The following is a 26,191-nucleotide window of genomic DNA, read 5'->3' on the forward strand; positions in this document are numbered from 1 at the left end:
GGGATTTTGTTTGAGTTCTGAATAGCCACTTGAGTGGAGCAATTTATACCTTTTTAAGGAATGGTATGAAGTGTGAAGGCAGATGGTCCCTGGGGGAACTCTGTGTTGTGCCTGGAGCAACTTGTGCTGCTCCCTTTTATGGAGGGTCCTGGGCTCTTGGAGGTCTAGGAAGATGTATGTGACCAGTACTGTGTTTACTCCAGCTCTTCACCAGGCCCTTTGAGGAGGGCCAAGTCCTCATTGGTCCCTCAGAAATATCCCAGCATAAGAGAGGTTCTTCCCACATTAGACTACCCCAGCTCTGTGTACTGAGGAGCCAAAGCCAGAGGGCCTCTCTGCCATCAAAGATCTGTCTCATCACCATCTCCTGTGAGTAGAGCTGGGAGCTCCTTTCAGAGCATGTGCCACCAGCACAGATAGATGGAAGCTGTGTGAAGATGGAGTAAAGTTTTTGAATCCTGTTCTTGTGCAGAAGTCTTCCTAAGAGGCAAGTCTTTCCCCTCAGTGAAGGTGTTATTTTAAATATGTGTGCAACTTGTACTGCAAGTGAGATCACCTACCACCCTGTTTAAAAAAAAAAAAAAGGTTGGGTTCCCAAATTGAGAAAGGGAACAGATAAGGTGTTACCTTTTTATTGTTACTTCTGTTTCAACTTTCCCTGAAGGAAGACTTGGGAAAGACTCATCACCACCTTGGTAAACCGGTTAAACAGGAAGGAAGGCCTCTGACGAAAAAGTTACACCCCCTTGATACTGAAAGCACATAGGTCATCTAAATGTGTCTGTGAACAGGAAAACACAGGAGACTGAATATTCTTCAAACGAATTATGTGTTTCAGGTAAGAAGTTGCAACAGATAATTCTTACCACTTAGCAAGTGGCCCAGTCGTCTCCTCCTGGGTGAAATGGAAAAGTGAGCCCACAGTGTGCCAGGCTTTGTGGAATGCATGTGCATGCTGAAGTCTGGGAAGTATTGTCATGTGCTTGGATGGCTCACATGTTGTGAGCATTGTGTGTTGCTTTCAAGTCTCTTGGTTTGTAATGAGTATTTTGGAATGCTTGTTGAGATTCTCTCTTAAAACCCCTGATCCCAGAACCACATGGTTATGTGAAAACGCAGCTGTCATTTAAAAGGAAAGGGAGGGTTCATAGCTGTAGGAGGAAAAAAACCAAACCCTCCAAAATGTGAATTCAGAAACCACAAGGCAAAGAAAATTAACCTAAAAACTTAGGTTGTTTGTTTGGTGGTGGTGGTGGTGGTGGTTTTTTTTTTTTTAGAAAGCATACCAATTTTTTCTCATTAGGTATTTTTGAAAATTCAGCTTTAGCAATGCAGTTTGCATGATTCAAATGATGTAACAGTGACAGGCAAAGAGCCAAATCACTTCCTGAATTTTGTATGCTGCTTGGAAGAAGATCAGAATTCGACCCTAATACAGAGCTTGGTCATTCTAACTGAACTTGAATGTGAGACTTAAACCAGTGAGATTTACACCACGGCATGCCAAGATTACAGTCTAAATGGTTAATTTTAAATACAAACCTATATGAAAGAAACAAACAGTGCTGTATGAGTGTCTGCTCCCTGCCAGGCCCTTCCTCTGCCCTGATCCAAGGCTGGGAGAGGGAGCTAGTTGTGCAGTCTTCCCATTGCTCACAGGAGCTTCCCAACCCAGCGAGGAGAACAGGGGGCAGAATACATGGACTGGGCACTGTAGCTAAACTCAGTGCTTTTAAAGACCACTGGGGAAACAATCATTCTCCTGAACAGTATGGAGAGCACAGGAGATAAGCATTGATACACAGATAGATGGAGGTGGGCTCTGTGTGTGTGAATATTTGTTGCAGAGGTGTAGATGAAGCCTTAGTGGTGAATGAGCAAGGTTGGTTGTTAGGCATTTATGTGTCATCATTAGCAGAACTTGTTTGAAATACAAACAAAATATTTTAGGAAGAGTTGAAAGGGTGTAAAAGGTAATGTATTTTCTGTGCCTCAATTATAGTCTTCCAGGTAACCAAGCTTTTCTAAGGGAGATGGGGCTGGAGAGAGATATCATTATTTTATCTTGTAATTTTCCTTAAATTCCAGTTTTTGAGATGGGTTAAAAAAGAATCAAAGACCTTAGACTTCTTGATTTAATGTCTATATCCTTTCCTTTCTTGTTTTCCTTCTTTTATTTACCTGCTGTAGAAATGAAACTGTAAGTTACAACTTTAGAACTGTAAGTTACAAATTTACAACTGAAGTTATAAATGGGGACAATTTCATACAAAAAAATTCCTGTTGCTATTCTTTTTTTTTTTTAATCTGAAAAAATGGTGCAATCTTTATCTAAAGACATAGTAAACTTTAGGGTTTGCTCTCAGAGAAAGGTGGAAAGACTGTAATTGAAGTTTAGATCACAAATCAAAATGGTCTCTGTCATTTTGGTTGTCTGGATTAGTGTAATTTCACCAATGCCTTTCTTTTTTTCAACATGGTTAAAGCAAACCAAAGCACGCAACACATGGCATTACTAAGCTGAGTTCTTAAAAGAGTGGTTCAGCCTCTAAGTTGGAGATTTCATTTCAGCCCATTTAAGTTTTCATTTCGCTTCTCATTCCCCACGGTGGGTGATAGAAGCTTATGTCACCTGGAGTTTGACTTAAAATGAAACAAAAATAAATAAAATTGTGTGTGTACGTTCTGTTGTAACATAGATTTTCAGTGCAAGGTGCTATTATCTAAACTAATACAATATCTTGGAGACATAATGGAAAAGCTATTTGTGGAGCTAAGCTTTAGCAATTTCTGAGCACATTTTTTATCTCAATAGCTTTTTCTTTTCCTGCTAGGGAATACATTTTTCATTGAATTATTAAATCAGATGTTTCTGTTTCGTTTATGTGATAAAGTACTCTAGCACAACAGTGTGCTGTATGTGGTATTGCTGTTCTGTGTCATCTGTGTTTTTTAGGCTACATTTGTATCAGTAGATGAAACAGGCCAAGGCCTTGAGGGCCAGTGGCCCAGAATAGATTGTGATTGTAGAACTAAACTCCCTTCCTAAAAAAAGAGATACCCTCATGCCTGCTGACAGCAGTTGCTAGTACATGCTGCCCATCTGAACCAGAGGAGTACTTGGTACATGCCAAAATTAGGTCAGGAAGCTTGCTAGTAACAGCATGAATAATGGTGAGCTGCTGCAGAAGCTCATGCCCTTGCCTGCTAATTTACTAAAGAAGATACGGCCTCAGGCTTTGAAGATAAATCTTTTTTGTAAAACAAAGAAACAAAAAAGGTTGAAATTGATTTATTTATCTCTTCCCCCACCACCACCTTTCTAAATGCCATATCTAAGATTTTGGGGTGGAGTGTTTTGAATATTAATTGGAGGTCCATGTCTTCTATGTTCTCTTAACTTTCTTCACCTTATTACACCATGATAAAAAGTGGTAGAATATGAAGAAATTTGAAGCACAAAGAAGAGGAAGATGTGAATGAAACTGACAACCATTATTACAAAGCTTTCCTAGCTACTTGGTTTATGTCCCTGCATTGTGTGGCATCCAAGTGTAAAAATAATGAAAAAAACACGGAGATCTTCTTTAATGTTTGTCAGAATTAGTATCTTAATATTTAGATCAATTGTTTCCAGCATCCTGTTGCTATATTTAGGAGTCAAGGATAATAATAGAATGAATTTGTTATCATTTGTTACTATTATTTAATAATAGCAACAACAATAGTAATAATAAAAATATGTCTGGAAATAAGGATCAGGCAAAAGAATATTGAAGCTCTACATGAAGAAAATATTTCCACCCTGTGGAGAAAGCTCTAAAGCAAAAAAGCATACTGCAGTGTACTCCTTTCATAATATTAGATATTTTTGGGATTAACCTTTATTTTCTGTTTCATTTCAGTGGTGTGTAGCTCTAGTTCTGAACATTGCTCTCTTGACCTTGGAACTCATATGAGACTTTCCTGAAGATTAATAAGACTGAAAAGAAGAATGAGCCATGGCATACTTTGGAAGGGTGCCTTTCTCACACAATGAATTCCATAAAGGACAGGCTGGGGACCAAGCATCTTACCCATTGTACCATTCTGGTTCTGATGGACAGATCCCTCTAGGATTTGATCGAATAGTTGATGAAGTTCGCAATGAATTTTTTTTTTATGGTTCATCACACTCACATCATCACGAAGAAATCTTTTCCCCATCAGATGTCTTTGGTCTGAATGTGCCTGGCCAGCATTTTTATGGTCAGCCTCTAGTTGCTTATGGAGAACCTAATCCTGAAAATCCAATCTCTCACTGGCAGCAAGGCACAGCGTCACCCGTGGCTGGATTCAGATCTTATTGGCTGTCTGATTACAGAAATTTCTCTCTGGTGGATCCCTACCCCTACAGTCAAGGGAGAGAACTCTGTGGGTGGAGTAGTGTAAATTCAGTCACAAATGTGTTTGGTTCAGCTGTGGAAGGGGGCAACACAAGTCAGGGTTTTCCCATAGGCTTTGACGACGCAGATGCTCAATGTCCCGTTTTCTTAGACAACCGTCCACTTGGGCAAGAAGGGAGAGATGAAAGTGGAAATGGGGAAGCTCATTTCACCAACATTTCCAGAAGATGCAGCACAGGACCTACTTGGCCCTATGGTTCTGGACATGACAGAGAGGTATTGAAATTCACTTATATTAACAGTCCTTAAAATTTTTTGTTCTTGTTTGTGTCCTTGTAGTTTGTGTATTCGCTCACACTGTTGCAACGTGGATTAGAAGCACTTAATTTGAAAACCTTATGAAAAATAAAACATTTATACCTCAGGGGAAGCAAAAGCATTTTATACCAGAAGAGAATCTAGATTATGGTCTAGAATGCTCCAGTAGGCTAATTTTTTGGCTCACTGAACCATAAAACTACCACAGAAGGATAAGTATGGAAATGTAGAGTAAGATGTGTTTGAAAGAGGTAAGATGACGAATCTGTATGGTCTGATATGAAACCTGAGATTCAAAATAACAATACATTATGCTGAATCTAATTCTTTTGCTGAATGAGATGATTGTCTGTGTGTCTAGCTTGGCTGACGTATTCTGATCCTGACAGATGAAACATACCATATCCTGCCTTCACCATGTTCTGCATGCACTTACGTGTGCATATATAATTATTTTCTAAAAACAGACGAGTCTGCTATAACTGTGGAAGCTAGATCCTATGACACACACTCTTAGAGCTGTCTTTTTGAGGCAAATCCTTTATCTTTTTTCCTCTTCCATCAGGTGTTCATAGCTCTATTTGTGATTTTACCTTTTTTAACAACCATGTCTTATGGGACTCTCATGACTCTCTGATGTTATATCTGTCCTCATTTTCTTTCTTTCAAAATCCTGACATAGAGGAGGAAAAAGAAAATGATAAATCCACCCTTTCCTCCAGTCCTTGTTAGCTTTCTGAATCATTACAGGAATCCTGAAATAGCCTACAGGATACCTCTGCACCATGAATATTAAAAGACAGTTTGGGTTTACTTTCTGCTTTTAACTCCCAGTGATCACAGTATCTTAAAGCAAAGGGGAAGACACACTTGATTGACTTGTTTCTGTGCCTGTGAATAGGGAGAACTACAGAAGTAAACATATGCAGGCCCAGACAGATGGGGAGGCAGCAGGGGGAAATATATCTGAGGACAGGAGCTCTTAAGACTAATCCTGTGCACCACATTTTGGAATTTGAGTGATGAATACAAAAGAGGAGGGGATGAATAGGTGGAGAGACAAAAGGCTGTTGTTGCTTTTTACTTATGACAGGAAAACCAAAGCATGCTGACATCATGATGAAAAGAACAAGCCCTCTCATGAGAAAAGTAGAAAATAGTGGGATACAAATGAGCAGGAGGAGATTAAATTGTGGTATGGGAAGAAGAGGTGCTACAGGAAGCAGGCATATAAAAACAGGCACAAACGCTTCTGTGATGGAGGAGGAGAGAACTGTAGAGGAGGGAAGAGGAGAGGAGTTGAGTCAAGGGCGACTACAATCAAATATGTGGGAGGATTTGATTAAGTCAGGGAAGTATTTGAGTTGTTTAGTGAGGAGAGGAAGAAATGGGAGAGAGGAGAGAATTGATTCGTAGCATAAAAATCAGTGTGGTCACAGGAATTCCCTCAGGGAGAAACAGCCATGTCAGGATAGAAAGAGAGCCAAGGCAAGGGGATGGCAGCTGAACTTTGAGATGATAAGGGGAAATAAAAGTGAAAGAAAATTGAGAGAGGGAAAATACTACTGTAAAGTAGTAACTCATTGCTTCTGGGCTGGGAGTTTTGGAAAAGGCAAGAAGTGCTGTGGGATGACGGAGCTGATGCCAACTGAAGACTATCAGAGTGGTTGGAAAAGTGGAACATGACAGTGAAAGAAGGAATGAGCACAGATTGGATTTGTGAGGTCCAGGATGAGTAAATGATGCATCCAAGTAGTAGAAGATGAGAACCAAGATTGCAGAGTGAAGTGGAAAGAATACGTGGAGGTTAGAATTGAGATAGGTCCTAGGCAGGCAAGATAAAACATTCACATTGGCTGAAATTATATTGTCACTCTGATCCTTAGCTCTTGGATGCAGTTGTATGGCCCTGGGCTTTATTTAATGTGTGCTAATCAAAATATGTCCACTGTAATAAAGGAAACTTTGAATTTCTCCTGTCTTGTCATCACCGGGTCAGACGTTCAAAAATAGTAAACTGTCTTCATAATATCCTGGTGAAAGGAGATGCTATTTTTTCTGTATTAGAAAGAAAACTGAAATACAGCCTAAAAAGTAATATATTTATCTGTTTATTTAGAACCTAGTTTTAAAAGCTAATGTTTTCAGAGTTATTAAGAAGACTGACATCTCTATCTGAGTACAATCATCAGACCAAAGTTCATGATTTTGTTTTGGGTGCTCCAGAAAGGAGATATACACAATTAGTTCTCATATTTGGGAAGGATGGTTCAGATGATTTGATTAGTATAATGTGATAAATCTGTGGATTGAAAAAGATAGAATCCAGCCATCAAGGAATGCATTCTGTTACTTCATCCCTGTTATCATCAATTCTCTCCATACACAATTCTGTTTCATTCATTGCTCTCTTTCAGATATTTGCAATGAGTAGGGGCTCAAGTCCTGTTGAAAAATAATGTGTAATAATATGATCATGTAATATTTCCAACCTGCATCTTTTCATGCATGTTGCACTTCCTTGTCCAGCCAAAAAGAATCTTAAATTCTGTTCATTAGTTATTATGATGATTACAAATTTCCATACTTTTATTACTAAAATTATAAAATAAATCTTTTGCCATGTCTCAGTTTCCTCCTCTGTGACATGTTATTAGTTGCTTCTCTTTCTGAAAGGCTTTAAAAGCCTCGTGTATGTCTCTGCCTGCAACAGAATGGGCTTGCAGATATAATAGTATTAAGTTCTTTCCTGGAGGTAATGTTCTGACTGAAAGGTTCTATGGCAAACAGACAAAGGGGTCCTCTGACTCAAAATCGTGGCTCAAGACCTCTGCTCTCCAAAGTGCACAGAAAACATCTGGGGATTTTTCATGGCTGGCTTCCTATTATCTGTCTTAGGGACTTCTGTGAACGATTCATAGTGTTTGAGGGGATCCTGAGCTTCCTGGAAGGCCATAAGGAGAGAAAATAAGGACTAAAATGCACTGCAGTATAAGCTTCAGTTTGCCCCCTCTCCCTTTTGTACACTCAATATGCAACTTCTGCATTTAGAGTTATTTGTGCTCTGACACTAGGTGAATTTTGAAAGCTTTATAATTCCTTATGTTCTGCATGGAGAGGAAAAACTGTTGTTACCCAGGGTAGCTGATGCTTTGTGACTTTGTGTTTTTTCTCTGAAAGCATTTAGAGTGCAGTCAAAACGGGGTCATTTGTGTTTATTTGGAACTCCATCAATCAAGGGAAGAATGATAAAGTATGAAAGGTAGCTCTCATGGAACCAAATGCAAGGTTAACCTCATGATCCTGCTTCTGATATCTATGTAAGAGCTCTGCTTTCTCTTTATATTTTTAGGGTGCAGGTTGGTCTATCCAGCTGGTTGAAGCAAATCAAGGAAGTAATGAAAACACAGTTGGTTTTTGCAGCGCAGTGGAGAAGTAAGTAATGAAACAAACTTCATTCAGCCAACTATCACATTTCATTTATTTATATTAATTGGATTGTTTATGCCTGTGTATGGAGTCTGACTGAGATGGAGTTAATTTTCCCCATAGCAGCCGTCGTAGAGCTGGGCTGTGCCTTGGCAGCTAGAAAGGTGTGGATAAAACACCAGTGTTTTGGCTACTGCTGTGTTCCCACAGCATCAAGGCTGTCTCTCCAACATTCCCCCTTCACCAGTAGGCTGGGAGTGGGCAAGTTCTTGGGAGGGGACATAGCCAGGAGGGGTGACACAAACCGATCGAACATATAATTCCTTAACATATGATGTCTGCTCAGCAGTAAAAACTGAGACAAAGGAAGAGGAGGAGAGGAGGGGTGATGACGATGTAATTTGTTATTACAACATTTGTCTGAAGCCCTTCTTCCTGGAAAGGGGCTGGACATTGCCCACTGATGGGAAGTAGACGATAAATATTTTGTTTTCCTTTGCTTCCGTATGCAACCTTTGCTTTTGCTTTTATTAAACCACCTTTATCTTGACCCAGTAGGGCTTTTTCCCATCTTATTTTCTCCCCCTGCAGCTTGGTGGGCACCTGGCATCCACCCAAGGTAAAGCCACCACACACTGCATTCCTGAACAATGCCATAATTCCAGTATCTACTTAAATAAGGAAACGCTTCTAATTTTGGTTTAAAGATTAAAGTACACAAAGAAATGCTAGTTCAAAAAATATTTTCTCTCTTAACTGTCCCTTTTATCAGTGATAAGTACATTTAACTCTTCAGTGTTGGTGGCTTATAGCATATAAAACTTAAGATCCTTTTTCTGTCGTTGCTTTGGACAATATTAGTGCCTGTGTAGCTCAGAGCAGGAAAAAAAGCTGGAGGAACTGACTGAGAACAGAATTTCTACCTACTGTCATGATGAAAAGTGAGACTAAGCAAGTGACAAAACCTCCTTTAGTTATTGTTTACCGTTACAGTTAATAGCTTGGCTTAATGGGATTGAACATTTTTTACTTTCTTAATTTTCTTCAGAAAAAGAAATTGTGTTGAAATCCAAGCACGCTAAGAAATATGAGCTTTTAGACCATCTGTGCAGATTCATGTGCCTTTGTAGATAGTCACTGATCACACTGTCAAGTTGTTAGCACAAATGCATGCTTTTCCCACCAGAAGACTAGTTGGAAAATAGAGAGCTGCTTTTTTTTTTTTTATTAGACCTTAATGAATTGATTTTGTTCAATGTCAGCCAAGCCTACTTCTCTTAAGGGGAAAAAAAATCCAACCACAAAACCTAGTTTGATGTTGCACTGAAATTAACAGTGAATATATTATGTATTCATATGGGGTGGATGGTCATTCTCAAAGCATACTCAGTCACATACATCTCAGTTTTCTACTTTTCCACAGTTTTTCAGGCTGAACTCCAACCCAATTCTTCTACCATGAGATGCACGAAGGCACATTTCATATGACAGTTTTCATCTCAGATTTTCAGATTTTTTTAATGTCTAAACATTCTAATTATAGGAAAAGCTTTCTATTGATTTTTGAATAAATGGTTTTATTTACAGGGCTAAAAGACAAATAGAAATAAGCCATTGCTGGTTTACAGGAACTTGTTTCTTGTGCATCCCGAGCAAATACTCTTAAAAAGAAAATAAGAACAACTTTTGCTTTTCTTCTATTAAATAAACAGAAAAACATGTTTAGGAGAAAAGGTCACAGCAACCAAAAGACCAAAAAAGTCATAAATTTTCAAACAACTTACATACTCAGTCTTGCCAAATGAGCATCCTTCTAAGGATGCTCAGGGTCCCCAATGAATCTCAATTGCTGGCGGTTTCATATGTCAGAGGCAAGATGTATAATTCAAATTCTGTGTCATGCATACTTGCAGCTCCAGCATGTAACTCAAATAGAAACCCGTCATGTTTTTCTCTAGGTAATACTTGTACAGGTAGAGGTCTATAATTGAAACATTTGGTTGTACATAATCATAAATCAGCCTGCAAAATCACTTTATCAGGTTACTTCTACAGTTATGAGCATAGCTGTAGTGAGCATTCATCCATGGGTGGCTTCAGAACATGTCCTGAAGTGAGTTTGATACCAAGATGCCAATAGTCTCAGGGTTCAGTGCTGCAAAATGCAGAGTTTCCTCCACCTCCCACCATCTTCAGGAATGGGCTCTGCACTGCTGAGAAATGCATCGTGTTATGAAATGCTGTGAAATAGCAAATCCCTGTAAACGTTAGTACTTTCCATATATGCTGAATTGTTGCAGCACAGAAAGCAAGTTACACGAGATTTTCTTCATGTAATACTTGTATAATAATTCAGCTGTGCTTTGGAAGACCTAAACGTACCAAGTTTTGTAATGAGCATGTTTTGCCCACCTGCTCAGGCCAGAAGCCCTTTAGTCACATGGAAATAGTAGATGGCCATAAATGAGCAATGCTTTCTGAAACTGGGTGCATTTTCAGCTGAAAATCATGAAAAGCAAATTTGTGTCCCCACGTTATCCTAAAATATAAGCAGTGTGTGGGTAGGGAAGGAGATGAGGTTCTCTTAGTTTTGAAGTGACTGCCAGTAAGTCACTGGAGGTGAGTCATGCCCCGTGTGTGTGTACACAGCCTGTTAATTTGATGCTGGAAGAAAGGGTAGTGAAATTTCCAGCCTTACTGAGTCCTTGGCCTTCTCACAGAAACAGCTTACAGGAGTGAATTTGGTGATGGGGGAAAGTTTTATATGTACCTTGCACACAAAGAAAATAGACTGACATCAGCTACGTAGGTCATCCAAACAGCCTCTGTAGTATAATGGGTTTAAACCATGAGTGTAAATCTACCTTGTACTGGGGGTTCTCTTGTCAAGCCTCATTTCCTCCTACCCCGCTGAAACATCATGCCCCCTGGTTTTTCATTATAAGAAATGGGCTGCTTGACTGGATTATTAATTTTGGAAACCTGGGCTTTTTTTTTTCCTTCTCATACTGTAGAAATGCATGGCACACAAGAGTAGTTCATATGGTTAAGAGACTTGGGCAGCAGCTCTGAGGTGAGGGTAACATAGCGATGAAGACCTTTAGGTGAGAGAACCATGGTTCAAAATACACTGTAATCAGGGATGGTATAAAGCTCTGCCAACCCAGAAGCTACAAAATGCTTCTTGAACTAACAAACAAAAGAGAATGCAGTGTGCTTAATACAGCATGTTCAAGTTTAGCTACTAAATATTCAGGGCAATTAGTGAAATGTGAAGCTTCAGCTGGTACAGTATGTACCCTTACCTGCAGCTGCAAAGTGTATTTGCTTAAAAAGCAAATTGAATCTCAGATGACAGACATAATACCTGTGACCAGTGTTCATTAGGAAATGGTACCTCAGGAGGAATTAGTTTCTGCAAGACCATGGTAATTGAAAGGAGAAGGGGCAGTGTATTTTATAGGTAATGATATATCAGAGGGACTCAATGACTGTAACAGTTACTGTGCTCTACAGACATTTATATAAATACCCAGGGTTTTGGTAATGAGGATTTCAGATTGGATTTGAGAGAGTTGTGAAAATAGAGACTGCTTAAGGTTTTGCATAGGAAGCATGCTCCTGTGTTCATTTTGTGTAGCTGTCCTAGTCACAGCACGTGCCCTTGGTTAGTTTTGTGTTAATACTCAGTTATTTAAGTATATATTTGAGCACCATTGTTTCTGCTATGCTCAACGTACACTGAAATCTCTGTTTAAACTCCTTTTGGTTTCACTGAGATCAAGCTCAGCAGTGATGCTGTCAAGTTTATGAAGATTTTACTGCTGGTTTTCCTAAAAGTAAAAGATGTAGTTATGTGTGCTATCTGATATGTGGTTATCTCACTAATGTAATGGGTAAACAGAGTTTGAGTTGCTACCATTTCTCTGTACAGAATTTTATTCTAGCAACTCTTTATGTGCTGTTCTTATACGTGTCTTCTAGAACTTGTGTTTTATTCTTAAAAGAGATCAAAAATGCACACCCATTTAGACATGGTTTCTTTACATTTACTTTCCAGAATCAGAAATGCCTATCCTGCTTCTGACTTGAAGACAAATACCGGGAAAATCTGGAGTGTCTCAACAAGGTTCCCAGACCATATCCTTGGTGGAACAAAATTTAGAATCAGTGTTTGGACAGATTTTTCACCATCTCCTGTACTTCTTACACAACAAGGTAAGTGATTGAGGTGTCCATATCCTTCCACAACTGAGTTCCATGGAGATGATAACAAAATGCATTTGTTGTCTGGAAAGATATTTGGAGAGCAAGCCTTATGGGAGTCTTGAGTCCAAACTTTGTCAAGCATGTTCAGTGAGTATATTTGCTGTAAAATTAATATTATGTTAAATATCAAATTCTGCTAATGTGTAGATCTCTACATTCTTTTGTTGCAATTGGGGTCAATTCTGGCAGTCCCAAATGGGCCATCATTCAGACTTTCATCCAGGAGGAATTCAAGCTTGTGCCTAATTTAGAGTGTAGGGGTAGCCCTTATATAGTCTTGGAACTTCTCACAGCCTTGATTCTGTTTTTGAATGTAAAACTTAAGAATCAGTGCTGAAACTCATCTGCACCCAAGGTTATGTGCAGGTCTGGGAAGGTACATCAGTCATAAAATGAAAAATTCCAAGTAGGTGGAAAAAATAGAGGAGAATAATTGCTAATTGGAACAGTTTGCCCATGGAGTTTGTGGAGTCTCCAGCCTTGGAGGCTTTTAAGGTGTTATAAGACAAAACTCTAAACAAGCTGATCTGAATTCAGTGTTGATTCCCCTGTGGAGGGGAAGAGGCTGGAATAGATGGACCTACTGAGGTTCTTCCTAGCCTAGATTATTCTGTCACTGCTGACTGTGGGAAGCTGCCACTGCTCCTGTGCATCCTGTACCTCTCATGAAGAGAGAATTCTTAATTCCAGCTCTGGTAATTTTTATTCCTGCAACATATGCAAAAATGAAATAAATTACATCTTCTTCCCCCTCTCTTCCTGTTCTGTTTCATTAAGTGATAGTCTTTTTTTTTTTTCCTGAATCATTTCTTCAGTTGTCAAGGAATTATTTGGCTGTAACAGGCTGAGTACTAGTTTGTGTGGCAGGTTGAAAGCTGAAAATCCAAAGCTTTACAGAATGTCAGTCACACATATTAAAAAAAAAAAAGCTTCATAAATAAGATAACCAAGACTTAGAGACTTGACAAGTTTTCTGCTTGATTTGAGAACATCTACATAGTTATTGGAAAGCCTAGAAAAACAGTAGATTGTATCATCTCAAACCAATGTTTTGTGGAAGCCATGGAAAATCTTGGAACACTTGAACCAGAAGGTAGTAATTCCAGCCCTTCTGTCAGCCAGGCAAGGGATCTACATGGAAATTCCCTGTAAAGCAAAAATCTTAATTACTGGCAAATATTTTAGCATTTAACATTACAGATTGTTTGATTTTTTTTTTTTTCAGTCTGCTTAACTTTGTTCACAAAATCTCTTTAGAAGGCACAGCTAAAACTGAAAGGGGATGTAAGAAACAGTTCTGTCCTAAACTTGCTTACAGACTAAGTAAGTGATAAGGGTAAAGTGCAGGAAGGGAGTACACTTTTCTGCTCCATCTGATATAAAGAATTGTTGAGTTATGCAAAAACCTTTGGCAGATAAAGGAAAGGAGAATGGGCCTAGAGAGTACAAATGATACTAGCAAGTTCCAGATTTTTTCCTGAGAAAAGTGCGTGTTACAATTTTAATTCAAGATTCAGTGTCATTCTTTGTTTTCTGGAGTGTATAAATTTAGCAAAGAGGCACTGCAGTTTGTGTCAAACCAACTATGCTTAAAACAGCGAGTTGTCAGAGGGCTAAATGTTTAAAACTAGTAAAACTGGTGGAAAATGTGTAACTGAAGAGGCTTTCAGAGCATAAGAAAAACCGTTTTTCAAAGAAAATGAGCATTTTTAGGAGACACTTTTGAATCCATTGATACATTTGTTTTTCCCTGGGGATGACCAAACCAAAAAGCAAGCTAGCTTTGTCTTTGTGGTAACCAACTCTGTTTTATTTATCTGTTTCTGTCACAGCCCCCTCCCCTAAAAAGGTCATCTGTTCTCTGTTTTTTTCTCAGTATCACATCCCCTTAAACTTCCCTGCAAAAACAATTTTATATTTCTTGGTTTGTTCTAAAATAATAGCATGGCAATTCTGAACCAGATTTCTATTCTGTTCTGTTCTATTTTTTTTTTTTCTATGAATTGGCTACTGTGGGCAAATGGGTAATTCAGAACCTCATTAATCCTGATGAAACTGGTTGGTTAGACTCAGTTTGAACCAGGTGTCTGAACCTGGACCAGTGTAAATTAGTCAACACACAAAGCATGTTTATTTTCTGGGGATTTGTAGGTAGTTTGTGTTTATATATCTCAAAGTTCACTTAAAACTTCCAGAAAGGGCTCCTATGGCTGCTGCTTTTGAAGCAATAAAGAAACACCACAAATGAAAAACAGAAAGGAAATTCTATTTTGTCTGTAGCTGTTAACAGAAAAGCTAATGAGATTGCCTATGTGGAGGAAGTCCAGGCCTTATTTTTCATTATTAAACCATCTCTGTACATTTAATGAAGGCTTTTCACTGAAGAGTCAGATTTTTTTCTGCTAGAGAAAGTTAGACTTGCAGGATCAGTGCGGGTACACTGTGCTCTGCATGCCTGTAAAGACAAAACCTATCAGACATTATCCAGATTATGCAGCTCTTCTTTTAATTTTTGATCAATTCTTCAAAAATGGACAGGGAGGAAGTGTATTGGCAAGTGTTGAAAAATGGCTTAAAAAGCTGAAGTAGCTCTGGAAAAAAATCTCAAAATGCTGGAGTGTTTCTTAACAGCAGGTTGTACAAACTGACATAGAACTTCTTAATTTATAGAGATTGTATACTTATTTCTATAATATTATGTGGTTATACATATATTAAATAATTTTGACGTAATAAATGACATATATATAAAATGCATTTGAGTAGAAATTTACTACTTTGTTATGGCTAAAAAGGTGTGCGTGGCAGAAACAACAACAAGTGAAATTCTGTAGCCTTCTCGTGTCATGAGTGGCTACAGAGTCAACTTTTGCATCAGGCCATATTTGCACATTGGAAATGTACCAAGATGTAAATCAGAAAAATTAAAAAGAAAAATAAATTGCCATTTGTTTTTTCCTTTCTTTTTGGAAATATTGCTCATCTTGTCTTCATTGCAGCTACCTAACAAATTGCTAATTTCCTCTAAATGGACACAGATCCAGTGACACATAAAATATTTGAAGAAAAATTTAAAAAATAATAAAATCAAGTGTGTCTTGATTTAATTCCTCTTGATGGAGCTAGTCTGCAGCAGTTGTTAGGACTTACGAAAAAAAAATCTTATTTTCTTTGCTCAAGTATCTAGCCTGAAATTCTCTAGCAAGCTACTATTAATTTTTCTTGCTATCTTTATTTACAGCTGGCTGTATCACTCATGACTTAATTGTAGAGATCCTCCATTGCACAAATCAATACCCAGCCCAGGAGGAATGCTTTCTAAGTGTTTATGGGTCTGATGAATTCTTACAAAAGTAAGTATCTCATTAAACCATGAGCCACGTAAACAAGAACCATAGGGAGAGTTAAGAGCATTGTGTTCCAAACACTTCATGTGTAGTTTCTGAAGCTCCTGAAACACACAGCACTTAAGTTCTTCAGAGATCGTGGTGTGCTCTAGTACAAGGATTCACATCCTTGCTCCTTTATATAAGCTTTGGGCAGCTTTTAATAATTTGTTTCACTCCATTGCCCTTCTGGTCTTTCTCGTCCATAATACAAGGATGCTGCTACTTCCACTATCTCATAGGGATGTTGTCAGCATATTCTCAAAGAGAGAAACAGCCAAAGAGAAGAAAAAATATTATACAGCTGCATAGCAGGGGGTTTTTCTTCATATTCAGTAGTAGTAAAGCAAATGAAGTCAGCACTTTGGTGCTGACTGCAGGTTAAAGAAAAACACATTATACATGCAAACAGGTCTTTCTGAATGTATGTAGTCTACTAGCAAGGAAGTAAATGTTCTGATTCACATTAATTCCAGTAGGCTCTTGTGGTGGTTGAAAGCACTACTGGACTCAGCTAGTTGGTTCTTGCCTTCTGGCAGCTTAAATTCAGCTGTCAGCAAAAGTGAGCAGATTCTGTGTTGAAGCAGCTAAAGTGCAGGCACTTGTCAGCTGTGCTGTGGGGATGGTGACTTTGAGCAGAAGGGGAGAAGTTGGCAGTGCTCTGTGGTAACATGTTAAGCTGGCACTGCAGGAATCGCAGCTCATCTATTAGAGATGTAAAAAGTGTTAGATGAAATAGGGTATGTCTGTAATTGAAAGGGAAAATTTTAGAAGCAGTCATATTTACAGTAGAGTGTAAAAATTACCTGAACCAGCCTAAAGCAAATCAGTTTGATTAATGAAGGTAATGTAGTTGTGAGAACAAGTGTCACACTGTATAAATTAGCTTTGTTCTGTATCCAGCTTGAACACTTGTATGCTAACACAAGCACATGGGTCAAAAGTTCAGATGTTTATGGTGAATTATGTTTGGAAACTAAAGATGGAGACTTCAACACCTGTAAGCCACCTCTTCCCTTGTTCAAATCTCTGTAAAGCAGGAGCTGGGACAGCAGAGTGCTGTGTGAAGCATTAGAACACTAGAACCACTGAGCAAAGAACCAGGTCATACATAAGATCTGTTAATTACAGAAGAATGCCAGGGTTTTGTTGTTTGTTTTTTTTTTTTTTTAATTATTATTTTCAAGACTCTCCTTATTTCAAAGTAACTGCAAAAAAAAATAGAAATAATGAGCTGCTGTACTGAGAGTGAGCTCAGTGTGTTTCAGTACAGTGTACAGTACATGCTGAAGAGTTTTGGTTTCACTGTTGGGAAGAACTCATCAACAGTGGACTGTTTAAATTCCTGCACTTGCAAAACCTCTGCACGTCTCATTAGCAGTGGAACACGGTCAGTAACGTTCTCAACTTTGCTTTGCTCCTTCACTGTCATACAGAAAGCACTAAGCTGCACTTCCAGCTTCAGCGGCTTGTAAATCTGTATTATACCTGTTAAGTTCAGCTCCCTTTCTTCTGCCTCTTCATCAGAGGCAGAAGAAATTTGAAACCCCAGACGATAATGATCCCTTGGGTAGCTTAACATGGCCTGCAGAGTTGCCTCAGGGTGAAGTTTTTCCTATGTGTGGGCTATCCTTAAGTGCAAATTGGTTTCCTCCCAATGTTGCTAACACAGTGATTTGATGTACTTGTGCAGAGTTCTTCCCCAGAAGAGTATTTGGAAATTATTCAGGGATGAATTCCAGTAGTTCCCCAAGTTATGAGACAGCAAAAGGAATAAATACTCTGCTGCTCCTGCTTTACCATAATCCAGAAAAAAACTAAAGTGAGGCCAAAATGGTGATGTGATAAATTGTTCTCAGACAAAGTGGAGCAGACAGCTTTGTGAACATCTGTCAAAAGCTTTCATTTACTGTTACATTGAGCTGCATTAATGAGCACTTCATCCCACCTCCTGCAGAAGCACCTGAAAGACTTGATGATTTCTGAAAGCCATTTAGTTTTGAATGAGATGAAGGAAAAAAATACGTGTGTGCTAATGACCATTACACTCAGCACCAAAAGATTTCATTGTCCATTATTCCCTTCCTACAGAGAGATCCTGGAGCTCATATCCCATCTAACTCACAAGTAGAATATCAGATTTTCAACATCCAAATTTTAAAAATATCAGAAGGTTGCATATAGACTGCAGCTGAATCTGTAATTAATAGAACCATCTGTGAAATTCTGATTTGGAATCTCATTTGGTTTCTGGTCTTTAAGTGCACTTTGTGTACTGATTGGAAACCCTGGCCTTGCTGCAACCTGCAAGCTTTCTTCTTCTTCCTGTGCTTTCAAGTATTTCTTACAGTGCCTGTAGAAGCCTTGAACCTTGTCCCTGCTGCTTCTGTCGTTGTAAGGTGTACTTTAGTTCCTCAGTTGATTTGCTGCAGTTCCTTTTTCAGATGTTCAGTGTAAGTGCATCTGGAGGCAGAATCCTGCCTGAAAGATTCAGATTCCTTGAAAGAAGAGAAGACTAAACCCCACTATTCCTGTCATCAAATTCTACCACTATTCACAGAAGTTTCCAAATTTCATACATATCCAAAGACTCTCCTTCTGTGGGTTTCCCAGCTGTGGGTGTGCTCTCCACTCCACTACACTTGTCCTGTTCATGATCATCTTATACCTCTTGGAGGGCCATCTACTGTTTCTAAAAATTCTTTATCATGCCATCATCCAAACCTTCTACATCCACCTTCAAATCTTGCTCTCACAGTTTACAATCTTTCCTTTGATTTAAAATGGATACCCCTAAAAATGATTTTATGATGTCCTGCATGAAAGATGTTATATAGAAGTAAATTAAATTGGGCTTCAGCAGCTTGTGTCAAATTACTCCTGGCTCTTAATGCCAGCATCAAGCCAAAAACAACCCTTCTCATGTGTCAGCAATGAATCAGTCCTCCATTTAGACTGCATTGCCTTTAGCAAAGCAGGCCACAAACTCAGGGCATCCTGAAATGCCAGATAAAGCAAAACACATCAGTGTATATATAAGAATAGGGGATTTATTTTTTTTTTAATTTCTTAATTTTTTTATTGATCTGTCTGCTATCAATAGGTTGCAGTAGTGCAGATCCAGCAAAGGAATGTAGTACAAGGATATTTATAAGCTTTATTTCTAAACATGCTTTGTTTTTAAGGCATCAGTGTATTTAAAGTTCCATCTGCACTCTACCACAGTGTAATTTGCACAGGTACCTTACTGCTTTGCAGTTCAGCCAACACAGTGAGCAGGGGTATGGAACTGAAAAGTGTAAATGGTTGTCATTTCTTCTCACATGCTTGCCTGTGACCTTATTGATGACATTTTATTATTTTGTTTTTTTTCCCTTACTAATTCTGTTCTCTGGGAATTGAAATCTAAATAAGAATTGGTTTTCACTCAAAATTTAATCTATTAATTATACACTAGGCAGAGACATAATCGTGTAGATTGGAGTCATAAGAAGCAAGTACCTTTGGATGAACATGTTCTTTGTGAAAAATAAATGTAATTTTCTCTTGTCACTGCAGATTAAGTTTCTCATTCGGAGATGCTGCTCAGCTGAGTCCCTTAAAAAAACAGTCTAATTGAACTGTATTAGGGTTTGGAGCTAATAGCATATCAGAAAACCTTGCTGTGGGGAAGCCGCTAGTAAGGGGGTCTCAGGAGAGAGGGATTTTCCCTTTCTCTGCTTCTGATATATTGTGAGACCACGGGCAAGTCCCTTTATTTTGACCAGTCATTACCATGTCTCCTAAAGACAAGGTCTGCCTTTCTCTTCATGTCATTTGTCATGGCATTCCCACAAAGCTGTAATCTCCACGTGATTTCAGAAAAAATTAGGGGAAAACTTGAGTTAATAATGTTGTAGTGCTTTTATTTTTTTATATACAGAGCTCAGAGGGCTGTAAACCAGTTACTAATAATCATATTATGCTCCAAAGGAAATATATTGCCTTTGTCTTAATGGTACAGGTGCAGTAGCAAATGTGCCTGGGGTACAGCTAAAATCTGTCCATCTGTGGTGAAGCTACACTTCTATTTCTTGTATTTCACTTTTCATCTAGACCAGGTTTCCACATTATTTTGCTGAGGCATTAATCCATTTTGTCTAGTCTCTTGTGTAACAATATCTGTCAAAATTTTTCTCTTTGTATTTGTGCAAATAAAATCCAGTCATGAAGTCAACTGCATGGCCAGTACTTCTGCCTGCAATATTTCAGGCAGCATTGCTGTGTCAATAAAGGATCTGATGATGTATAGTATCTGCCTGACACAGCAGAGCTAACACAAACCACTGGTGTCAATATAGTTATAATCAGAAAGTTCAGCTGCTCTTGGCATAGCTTGTGTTGCCTGGAAGTGTGATGACATGGAAAAATTACACTTGCAAAAGGCAGTTTTTATACATCTGTGGTACAAAACTGTAACTACAGAAGAGGGTATAGCTGTACACTAGCAGGACACTCCTCTGTATTGGTATAGGTGTATAACTACACCAATATATCACCTTTGGTGATGAATTCCTGTCATTGGCTTGGTGTGATGTTGGCATTGCAATAGGAATCTGTCTACTGGATGAATGAGGAAAAAGTGACTCAGGGCTCAGAGATGTGTTTTGTTGTGATTATATTCTTGTCACTATGCCTGTCCAAAGGTTGGAGGTGAGGCAGAATGCAAAGAGCAAGAATAATGGTGGGGTATAAGGTAAAAACCAGGTGTGAAGTAGTTCTAAAGTGTTAAGGAAACTTAGTAGTCTGACCATTCAGGAGCCACTGAGACTTTCACTGCTGGGACTGAAACCCCTCATAGCAAGTGACTCTGATGACCCAGTGGGTCCCCACTTGATTCCCTTCACACTCCACTCTTACACAGTTTCCTCACTGACTCAACTGCAGTCACGGAGAGTTCATCATCAGAGGCATGAGGCAGACTTGATTATCTGAAATGAGGAGAGGAAGAAGTTTCAAGAAAGCCGTGGGAAGGCACAACACAGAGACGTACTGAGGAGCAACAGAAGAGAATGTACACATTGGTACAGTCACAGGAACTGGGAATTGGTTGCTTGGACTTTTGCTTCTGAAGGGATTTGAGAAGGGTGATACACAGCACTAGTGCAGGTATTTCACTGTGGTACCTTGTCATTTAACTGCAAACTGTTGAGGTTAAAGAAGAAATCACCGTGTGCCTGAGATTAGATGGACATCACAGTCCTTTCTGGTGTTAGATCTGTGACAATACATCCTGTGTTGGTGTTAGCTTCTCTCACTCTTACATCTCTACATCATGATCTTGAAATCAAGAAATTTTGCAAATGTATGGAAGAGCTACCAAAGGAGAACCTTTGGCATAGGTATTAGGTATTTGTTTTGTCAGATGAAAATGAGTTTGTCCTCTGTGACATTTAATGTATAAGTTTAAAGAAAAAAAATCCTATATCTACACTTACACCTTTTGTCATCTCTAATGTTTTACTTAACTACAGTGTAGTATGAGTGCAGATTACTTATAATAGGTATTAATTCCCTGTAGTTGTGCTGAATGGCAATTACATACAGTGTATTTTTTAGTGTAACCATTCATTTATGCTGGGAACCTCTGCTGCTCAGTGTGAGATTTCAGTCTCCTCTAAGTCAGACTTTCCATGATTTATTCATAGGGTGAGCATTTTGGTTTTTTTTTTTTAAACTAAATCCAGCTATTTTTATTCAGACATTCCATCAAAAGCCTATTTAAGTAGAAATAAAGTTCATATCTGAATTCTGAGTTTTTCATGGCCCTTGACAAACCAAGAAAGAATCGTCTTTTCTTCATGGACCGGTGAGTTCTGAAACAACTTACCATACTGCAAAACTGTATAAATACAGAATATTCTTTTTTGTGCTTGTCTGGCTCAAGGCTTGAAAAAAGCTACATGAATCTAACTGAACATACACTAGAGTTGTAACTGATGATGCATACTAACTTTTGGTGATGAATTTGCCTTTGTAAAACCCATTGTTGTTTTTCCTACTCATTAATCCCAAAGGATTTTTTTCTGCTGTAAAAAGATGTTTGCCTTAACTCTGAAAAAAAAATTTGCATTATTTCACCCTTTTAAAACAAGATGTGGAAGGGAAACAGTGAAATCATTTTTGTTCCAAGTAATTTCAAGTGACAAACCAAGGTTGTATTATAACTTAGAAGAAGTTGCCAAGTGGTAAGTAGGCTAGAAGCTACTCTGAGGAGGCAAATAAATAAGAATAATTAATTCCTCTGTCATGGGGGGAAGAGTACCCTTGACCAGCAGCGTATTTCGCAATAACCACTCCAGCTGAGTGAGTAGAGCTCTATGTCTGACCTCAGCTGCCATATGACTTGAGAAAGACCAGCTCTGCTTTTACCACCTCTGTGTGAGCTGCACAAGGTGAGAACTTTGATATCTTTAAGAATCAAGGGCCACCTGTCTTAATATATGTGATTTTCAAAATTCTAGTTAATATTTGATTTTCGAGTTGGGTTTCAGACACTACAAGTCGTTCTGTAGTGATGCATTCATAACCAGGATACTTTGTATAAATTGCACTAACTTGGGTTTGAAGAAAAATGCATGAATAATCCCGAGTTTTGGGAGCACATGCTGTTGGTTAAGGCTATTCTCTCCCTGTGTCATTTTTGTTCTGTTACAGAACTTAATGGTCAATGATACAAGTAATCAGTCACTTAATTGTTTTCACACCATCAGTTTTCACAGAAATAGGCGCTAAGTACAGGGATTTTATTATTCAGTCTTCTTTGCACTTAGAATTTAGTCAACTGGTGCTTTTAGGAAAGGGAGCATGGAAAAAAAAAAAAAAGAAGGAAGTAGCAAGCAGAGATAACGATTTGTTTGTTTTCCCCCAAATTGCAGCGACCACACTTTGGGCAGCCATGAAAGTCTTCGCAAGGCAACCCCCTGCGTTCAGCTTCGGCTGCACAACACTGCTCACCAGAAGCAAAGTTTGGCTCGAACGGTAAGTTGTCTTTTTTTCCCTCCACTTTCTTTAAGCATCCCTGAAGGAATAAAATTCCACCAGTCCTTATACATAGCAACTTTCGGTAACAGTCAGAGAGATTATTTGCTTTCCTGAGGGTGCATATATTATTGTTGAACTCCAGGTGCAATGTACTGGGAAACATCTCTGCTTTGCTCCCATATTTATATCTAGTGAGTGACTGCAGAGAACACGACTGAAAAAGGACCGAAGGTTACTTTTTCAGAAAAAAAATCGGTTTTGTCAGAGTTTAATGCTGCTTTTTTTCAAGTGGTCAGAGAATTCTTCTTTTCCATTGGCCTTTCTGTTTTGAAATATAACAAGGGCAAAACTTCTCAAAGTACTGTGTAGAATGAATTAGATTTGGATTCTTGTCATTATCACTGAAAACCAGGGTAGGTTTATAAAAGCCAGAATCACTGATGGTGTGCTTGTGCATGCATGATGCCTGTGTCTGTGGTTGGTTGTACCCGTGCAGAAATGTCCTTGCAGAAAATGGTTGTTTTATCATCATCTCTAAATCCAGGGAGATTGCCATTAGGATTATTTGACTTTAAGCAACCTTGTAGTGGATTACTGAGCTTCAATGACACTGACTTGTGCTACTAAATGTGAGCTTTATTCTCAGTGGGCAACCTTGATTTACTTCCAGCCCAAAGTTTGCAGTGCAGCAGAAGCTTTGCTCTGGGCAGTGTTCACTGGCAGTGTGTTATCTCTGTTCACAGATAGTACCAATAACCTGCTTTGCATAGGTATGATAATAGCCTGAGTCTGTCAATACATGGGTCAGATGAAAGATGTCTAGCAAAAAGAGGGTAGGGACTTTCTTTTAATTTTTGTTATGTGTCACCATGTGAAACCTCAATTTCAATACAATATTTTACCCGAAGCATTAAAAAAAAGGACTATAGTGAAGTTGATTATGTATACATATTTAACATTTTAACCAGTTTATAGATAAAAGCAGTATAGTTTAGTGCTAATATGTGCTATCCCAGTTTAAATTACTGGCATTCTTCACTGCCAGTATTATTCACTTATTTTTGAAAAGCTATTGATTCTCTTTGACATAGCATTGTCTAAAGAAAGTAAATTGGGAAACATGAAACTTTTCATCACCAAGTCACTTCTTCAAATACGATTCAGATCAGTGAATTAACAACTGTTTGCTTTCAGTCTAGAGAAAATAGTTGATGTTTGAATATACATTCAGAATGGGCTGAACAAGTGTCCATGTCATATGTTCTTTTTCATCTCATCCTCATATCACATCAGTAAAAAGAACACATTCAGTGACCACTGGAATGGGTTTTGTCTTGGGAAAGTATCTGTTGTACCTTGCTGTCATTTAGCTGCAAGTTGTTGAGGTTAAAGCAGAAGTCACCATGTGCCTGAGATTAGATGGACATCACAGTCCTTTCTGGTGTTAGATCTGTGACAATACATCCTGGGTTAGGAGATGGAAAAGTTCATTCAGCTGCCAAAGGGGCTTGTGAAGAGTGAAGTGTTGGTGATTAGATGTAATTATGGACAGGTGTAAATATGTGTAATGTTGGAAACGTTATTTACCTTTTCTAGGTCAACATTACTACTATAGATCTTCAAAACTGGAACCTAATGAGGTGTTCAGGAGTCTCTTGTGAAGCTTCAAAGCTTGTTTGTGTGCTAAGGAAGTAGAACTCTACACTAAGGCCATCTGCAGCCTGATTCTTGGTTACCTTATATGACCCTGTTGAATTCAGGTTGCATGGTTAAAAATATCTGTCTGTTCATGCAAGTTACTATTATTTTATTATTATGCTTAATAGCCAATATAAGTGGATACTTTCAAGTAATGAGCAACTTTTTTTAAAACAGACACGTTTTGAACTTTAACCAATAACTTAATGTTCATAATTCTTTTGTAAATTAGGCTGAAAAACATGTCTTTTAAGGTGAATACTTGCTTTCTTTCCTTTTGTGGGAATCTGGCATTCTATTATGAAGTATTCAGAGCAGGAAATTGTCTTCAGATGAGCAATTACAAGCAAGAAACTTGGGCTTTACATGGAATCACAGGTCCTTCAGCCTAGTGGATGACCTTTAATTTGATTTTGGTTTTTGGAGACATGAGATTTATCAGGCTTAACACTCTTGCAGAAAAGTTTTTTAAGACATGAATTTTCAAGATACACAATTCCTACTAAACTGATATAAGCCTATACAGGGAGCATAAGGTTATAGATTTTATACCATCTAGACAGAGCTTCTGTTGACAGGAGTGGGAATTCTGCACCTTAGAGATTTTTCTCCACACGCTGAAATCTTGAGATTGACAGCAAATAGGGAGAAAATCCAATAGTCCTCTTGTGAAGTGGTGGCCCAGTGTACACTGATTGCAGTAATACTGAATAATGACTACTAGATTTGTTTTGACTGCACACCTGGCATACTCTGTATTTTAACCCAGATCACTAAGAAGTGACTCTTAAGCACAAACTTCAAGTCATAGCAGGTCAGAAAAGTTAAATTCCTAGCAGGTAGTTTGGAAGGAATGTTCAGTGGAACAGCGTAGAAGCAGAAACCTTTATCCAGATACCATATCCAGGGAGTGCTCTGCCTGTCCTAGAGACCCATTTTTTTCAAGAGTTTTCCCCACATTCTGATTATCTCAGAAAAACTGTTAATCTTTGTAATGGAGAGGCAGGAAAGAATACTTATGGGTTCCTAACAAAAGCCTCACTTGCTCCCAGAAAGGGATTTTTGGCCTAAAAGAGCCAGGAAGTGGTATGTAGTCAGAGGCCCATCATGGGGAGAAGGTGAATATTTTTCCATATTTAAATGTTTGTAGTTTTCTAGAGGGATTGTGTAGTACTCAAACAGAAGGGAGCTTTGTATTTAAGTATCCCTTGAAATTGTGCTACTGAAAAATGCTGCATGTTCTATTAATATGTATAAAGTCTCCTTCAACTCTGTTGCAGTTTGACATGTTTAAACAAGGTTTAATATACTGCAATGCACTGTGGAGGCCAGGAGCAGGAGGCTGAGCATCCTTGATGCTTCAAGTTTTGGAAATGGTTATAATTACCAGGTAGCATGATTACTAGCACACAGTAATGTCTTTCAGCCAGGTAACTAACAAGCTTGGAAGACAAATTAGCAGTGTTCAGGCCATCAGAAAATGTTCGTTATCTCAAAGAATTTGTGGAATCTACAGCAGGGTTTAACTAGGAAGGGTGACATTTTAAGATCTCCTCACGTGAATTATTGATCACCCCTTTACAGTAACACACAGCTCTGAGAGCTTCAGGCCATGAAGTTACTTCCAGTTACTAATAATAGCAAAGAACATGAGCAGCTCTTGAGGTGGAATAAGCCACAGAC

General features: G+C 38.5%; 1 protein-coding gene across 1 annotated transcript in view; it reads left to right on the forward strand.

Annotated features, from left to right (window-relative positions):
• The first annotated feature begins 318 nt into the window (after positions 1-318).
• PIK3C2G (phosphatidylinositol-4-phosphate 3-kinase catalytic subunit type 2 gamma) overlaps positions 319-26,191 on the forward strand; it is a 199,402-nt gene continuing 173,529 nt past the window's right edge. Inside the window, exons 1-6 of the mRNA XM_064654387.1 lie at positions 319-838; positions 3,906-4,661; positions 8,056-8,138; positions 12,193-12,350; positions 15,643-15,754; positions 22,705-22,807. Of these exons, the coding sequence (XP_064510457.1) occupies positions 4,002-4,661; positions 8,056-8,138; positions 12,193-12,350; positions 15,643-15,754; positions 22,705-22,807 (1,116 nt within the window). The 5' untranslated portion in view covers positions 319-838; positions 3,906-4,001. The remainder of the gene's footprint in view (positions 839-3,905; positions 4,662-8,055; positions 8,139-12,192; positions 12,351-15,642; positions 15,755-22,704; positions 22,808-26,191) is intronic.

Source organism: Pseudopipra pipra, chromosome 5 (genome assembly GCF_036250125.1).
Source record: "Pseudopipra pipra isolate bDixPip1 chromosome 5, bDixPip1.hap1, whole genome shotgun sequence".
NCBI classification, from domain to species: domain Eukaryota; kingdom Metazoa; phylum Chordata; class Aves; order Passeriformes; family Pipridae; genus Pseudopipra; species Pseudopipra pipra.